The following is a 5,896-nucleotide window of genomic DNA, read 5'->3' as shown; positions in this document are numbered from 1 at the left end:
CTACTTCCGTAGTGATACTGCCTCGGAAACCCAAGGAGGGGTCGCTATGAGTCGGGGCCGACTCGACGGCACATAACGACAACATGAGAACAGATGTGGCCTAGCTACCATTACTGAGTGTTTTGATCAAAGATTCTATAGAAGAATCCTGATCAAAAGGGGATAAAATGCAAAACACAATTTCATATTCTCAGTGGAAACCAGACGTTAGGAAGCCATTGAGGCTGGATGAGGCTCAAAACTATTGACCTGAGATAATCTTTAAACTTTAAACCTTATATCAAAACTATTCCCTAAAGTCTTCTTTGAACTAAAAAGTAGCTTATTTTCATTAATACGTCATATCTGATTTGAGCATTGTGCTCTTTTAAAGAATTATCTATGTGAGATCAATTTGACAACAGCAATTTGAAAAGTTGGATGGGAAGCTTAAGGGGCAGTGAGTTTAAGGTAATGGTGGTGAAATTATATGGAAAAGGGTGAGAATCGTTACACTACTTGAAGAATGTAACCAATGCCACTGAATTGTACATGTAGAAATTGTTGAAATGGTGTATCTTTGTGTATACTTTCACCAAAAAAAAAACAACTTTAATAACGTTTTAAGAAAGAGCTCAACAAAATAACTACTACCAAGCGTATTGACTTTATCCTGTTGCTTCTCGAGGAACACCTATGTATTAAGTTATAAACAAAGCAGCATCTGGTTTCCCTGCAGGAATTGCTTTCCTTTGGACTAGGTACAAGGCATTCATGAATTAAGTATTTTTAAAGCAACATAAAACTATATTCACTGGTTAGTAATATATAAACAACTATAGATGTGTATGGAATTGGGGAATAATGTAGTATTAGTAGATTAGTGTGTACAATAATTTCAAAGTTGAAAATACTGTGCCATCTTTGGAACAAAGAAAATACAATTTATGAAGGAGGGTTTTATTAAAATTTTGATTCACAATGGCCCTGGAAAAGCTTGTTGGGAGAAGTTGTATACTATAATCCATGTAGGATTTTCTCTTGGTGCAACAATAACACTGGTGTATTTTTCCCCTAAGCTTCATTGTGGTTATCATGAGAGCACAGTGGTTCTTGGTGATATTTTAACCTTATGTAATTTTGTTTTAGACCTCTCGGGAACTGAAGATTGCAGGAGCCATTGGTCCATGTGTATCTTTGAATGTGAAAGGACCGTGTGTATCAGAAAATGTAAGCAGAACTCCTACATCACCATCATCAACTGTGCTCTGGGATTTAATCTGTTAGAAGTATAGGAGCATGATGATCTTGCATTGTGCTACTTATTTACATGTGTCTGTGTGAGGGAATGCTTAATTTTTACTGAAGACCATGATTCTAAAACATCATTTCTTCCTGTCTTATCTATCTACAGGGTTAGAAAGAAGGAAACAGGCTCAGAAATGTTAACTATCTTGTTCAGGGTCAGAGCTTATAAGGAGCTGGAGCCCAAGTCCTCCTGACTACTTATCCCATCTTGGAGTAACTGTGTCAGAGAGCCACGAGGCATTAATCAACAAAATACTTGTGGGAATAAATCTATGTGCTCATCACCCTTACTTTTCATTTTTTAACTTTTTATTGTGATTTGGGTGAAAGTTTACATAACAAATTGGTTTTCCATTCAACAGCATACATTTTGTTTTGTGACATTGATTGCAAACTCCCACAATGTAACAGTGCTCTTCCCACGTCCTCACTGTGTTTACCATTTGCCTTTGTCCTACTTTCTTATTCCTTCCTGTGTTCTGAGCTTTATCCCTGGACAAATGCTACCCTTCTGATTTCATATGGTTGGTTGTTCTAAGGAGTGCCTTCCTCCTTACTGTTATTGTTCACCTTATGTTGATGTTGTTATTAGGTGCCTTTGATTCGGTTTGGATTCATAGGGACTCTACGTACAACAGAACAAAACACTTCCCAGTCCTGTGCCAGCCTCATAATCCTTGCTATACCTGCCCATTGTGGTAGTCACTGTGTCAAGCCATTTTGTTAGGGCCTTCCCGTTTTTCACTGACCTCCACTTTTCTAAGCATAATACCCTTCTCCAGGGAATGGTCCTTTCTGACAACATGATCAAAGTAGGTCTGGCCATTCTTGCTTCCAAGGAGCATTCCAGCTGTAGTTTTTCTAGGACAGATTTGTTTGTTCTTCTGGCAGTCCATGGTACTTTCAATATTCTTTGCCAGCACCACATTTCAAAAGCATTGACTCTTCTTCATTCTTCCTTATTCATTGTCCAGCTTTCTCATGCATATGAGGCAATTGGAAATACCATGTCTTGGGTTAGGCACAGGAGCTTTGGTTGCTTAGTGCCTAAGGCACTTGACTGCTAACCAGAAGGCTGGTGGTTCAAACCCACCAGCCGCTCCTCAGAAGGAAGACTGGGCAATCTACTTCTGTAGATATACTGCCTTGGAAACCCAAGGAGGGGTCACTATGAGTCAGAACTGACTCAATGGCAGTGAGTTTGGTTTTTTGGTTGGGTTAGGTGCTTTAAAGAGACATCTTTGCTCTTCAGCATTTTAAAGAGGTGCTTTGCAGCAGATTTGCCCAGTGCAATACATTGTCTATTTTCTTGACTGCTGCTTCCATAGGTGTTAATTATGGAACCAAGCAATATGAAATCTTTGACAACTTCAGTCTTTTCTCCACTTTGCCTGATGTTGTTTATTGGTCCAATTGTGAGGATTTTTGTTTTCTTCGTATTGAGGTGTAATCCATATTGCAGACTATAGTCTTTAACCTTTATTAAGTACTTCAGGTCATCTTCACTTTCAGCAAGCAAGGTTGTGTTGTCTGCATATCACAGATTGGTAATGAGTGTTCCTGCATTCCTGATGCTGCGTTCTTCTTCATATAGTCCAGCTTCTCAGATTATTTGCTCAGCATACAGATTGAATAAGTATGGTGAAAGGATACAACCCCGGTGCACTTCCTTCCTGATTTTGTATCCCTTTGTTCTGGTTGAATAACTACTTCTTGGTCTGTGTACACGTTCTTCATGAGCACAGTTAATTGTTCTGGAATTCATATTTTTTGCAGTGTTATCCATAATTTGTTATGACCCACACAGTCAAATGCTTTGCATAGTCAGTAAAACAGAAGTAAGTATCTTTCTGGTGTCCTTTGCTTTCAGTCAAAATCTTTCTCACATCAGCAGTTCCACATCCTCTTCTAAATCCAGCTTGCTTTTTTGAAAGTTGCCTGTCATTGTACTGCTGCTACTGTTTTTTTAATTACCTTCAGCAAAATTTTACTTGCATGTGATATTGATGCTATTACTTGATAATTTTCACATTCTGTTGGATCGCCTTTCTTTGGAATGGATACAAATAAGGATCTCTTCTAGTCAGTTGGCCCGGTAGTTGTCTTCCAGATTTCTTGCTGTAAACGAGTAAGTGCCTCTAGCACAGCATCTGTTTGTTGAAACATCTCAATGGGTATTTCAATTCCTAGAGCCCTGTTTTTCCCTAGTTCCTTCAGTGCAGCTTTGACTTCTTCCTTCAATACCATTGGTTCTTGATCATATGGCAACTCTTGAAATAGATGAACATTGACCAGTTCTTTTTGGTACAGTGACTCTGTGTATTCCTTTCATCTTCTTTTGATGTTTCCTGCATCATTTAATATTTTGCCCATAGAATTCTTTCACTATTGGGACTGAAGGCTTGAATTTTTTCTTCAGATCTTTCAGCCTGAAAAAAGCTGAGTGTGTTCTTTCCTTTTGGTTTTCTAACTCCAGGTCTTTGTACATTTCATTATGATAATTGACTTCATCTTCTCAAGCTGCTCTTTAAAATCTTCTGTTCAGCTGTTTTATCTTGTCATTTCTTCCGTTTGCTGTAGCTACTCTCCATTCAAGAGCAAGTTTCAGATTCTGTTCTGACATCCGTTTTTGCCTTCCTTTCCTGTCTTTTTAATGACCTGTTGCTTTCTTCATGTATGATGTTCTTGGGGCCATCCTACAACTCACCTGGATTTCAGTCATGGTGTTCAGTGCATCAAAATCTGTTCTTCAGATGGTGTCTAAATTCAGGTGGGATATAATCAAAGTCCTAGTTTGACTTTTGTGGATTTGTTTTAATTGTCTTCAGCTTCAGCTTAAACTTGCATATGAGCAGCTGATGGTCTGTTCCCCAGTCAGCTCCTGGCCTTGTTTTGGTTGAAGATGTTGAGCTTCTCCATCACCTCTTTCCACAGATTTAGTTGATCTGATTCCTGTGTATTCCATCTGGTGAGGTCCATGTGTATAGCCAGCATTTATGTTGTTATATAAAGGTATTTGTAATGAATAAGTTGTTTTTCTTGCAAAATTCTGTCATGTAATCTCTGATGTAATTTCTATCACCGAGGCCATTATTTTCCAACTACTGGTGATTCTTCTTTGCTTCCATCTTTTGCGTTCCAATCACCAGTAATAATAAGTACATCTTAATTGCATGTTTGGTCAACTTCAGACTGCAAAAGTTGGTAAAAATCTTCTATTTCCTTATCTTTGCCTTTGGTTGTTGGTGTATAAATTTGGATAATAGTAGTATCAACTGATCTTCCTTGTAGGCATACTCATATTATCCTGTCACTGACAGCGTTGTACTTCAGCTAGATCTTGAAACCTTTTTTGTGATGATGAATGCCACACCATTCCTCTTCAATTTGTCATTTCCAGCATAGTAGATCATATGGTTGTCTGATTCAAAATGGCCAAAACCAGTCCATTTCAGCTCATGAATGCCTAGGATATCAGTCTGTGTTTCATTTCATTTTTGTCAACTTCCAGTTTTCCCAGAGTCATAGTTATACATTCCATCTTCCAATTATTAATGAATGTTTGCAGCTGTTTTGTCCCACTTTGAGTTGTGCCACATCAGCAAATGGAGGTCCTAAAAGCTTTATTTGTATCCACATCATTAAGGTTGACTCTACTTTGAGGAGGCAGCTCTTTATTAGTTGTATTTTGAGTGCCTTCCAGGCAGAGGGGCTCATCTTCTGGCACTGAATCAGATGGTGTTTCAGGGCTATTCATAAAGTGTTCTGGTAATATATCAGACAGTGTTTAACTGCTGTTTATAAGGTTTTCACTGGCCAATTCTTTGAGAAGCAGATGACCCCTTCCTTATTCTAAGTCTTTCTTAGTCTGGAATCTTCACTGAAACCTATCCACCATAGGTGACCCTTCTGGTATTTGAAATATCAGTGGCATAGCTTTCTGCCTCACAGCAACACTCATACAAACAAAGTACAACAAACTGACAGATGAGTGGTGGACTGACTGTCTTGTTCACCTTACAGGACTGTTGTTTGGCTGAAAATTAAGTTACAGAGATGAGTTTATTTCTAGACCCTTATGTGTAAGGGCCATAGTCTTGGGGGTTCTTCTAATCTGTCAGATTATTAAGCCTGGTCTATTTAGGATTTTGCATTTTGTTCCACATTTTTCTTCCACTCTATCCAGAATCTTGTGATCCCTTTCAGAGCAATCGGCAATGGCAGCTGGGCACTGGCTAATTCTGGTCTCAGGGTTATGGATGTTAAGGTTCATGTGGTCCATTAGTCCTTTAGACTAATTGTTTCCATATGTTTTTGGTTTTCTTCGCTCTTCACTTCTCCAGAGCTCATCACCCTTAGAGGTGATACTTTTGTCTCTCTTATCATCACTTTTAATAACAAGCCTTATATGACTGGGAACATCTTATGTTTGAGTAAAAATTTTGAATAGATATGAACAAAGTTTTATTACTTTGGTGTGAATCAAAACTGAACTCACTGCCATTAAGTCGAATCTGACTCATGGTGACCCTTCCTTGGGTTTCTGAGGTGGTATATGGAGGTAGATTGCCCAGTCTTCCTTCTGAGGAGTGGCTGGTGTGTTTGAACT

The 5,896-nt window shown here is 38.6% G+C and overlaps 1 protein-coding gene across 1 annotated transcript in view; it reads left to right on the top strand.

The window, feature by feature from the left end:
* The window catches only part of SEC23B (SEC23 homolog B, COPII coat complex component), a 53,057-nt gene that overhangs the window by 19,326 nt on the left and 27,835 nt on the right, over positions 1-5,896 (top strand). Inside the window, exon 10 of the mRNA XM_007948204.2 lies at positions 1,129-1,209. Coding sequence (XP_007946395.1) covers positions 1,129-1,209 — 81 coding nt within the window. The remainder of the gene's footprint in view (positions 1-1,128; positions 1,210-5,896) is intronic.

Source organism: Orycteropus afer, unplaced genomic scaffold (assembly GCF_000298275.1).
Source record: "Orycteropus afer afer isolate SDZICR_OR568_19922 unplaced genomic scaffold, OryAfe1.0 scaffold00208, whole genome shotgun sequence".
NCBI lineage: Eukaryota > Metazoa > Chordata > Mammalia > Tubulidentata > Orycteropodidae > Orycteropus > Orycteropus afer.
The sequence above is the reverse complement of the archived record's forward strand: the minus strand, read 5'-3'. Positions and strand labels throughout refer to the sequence as shown.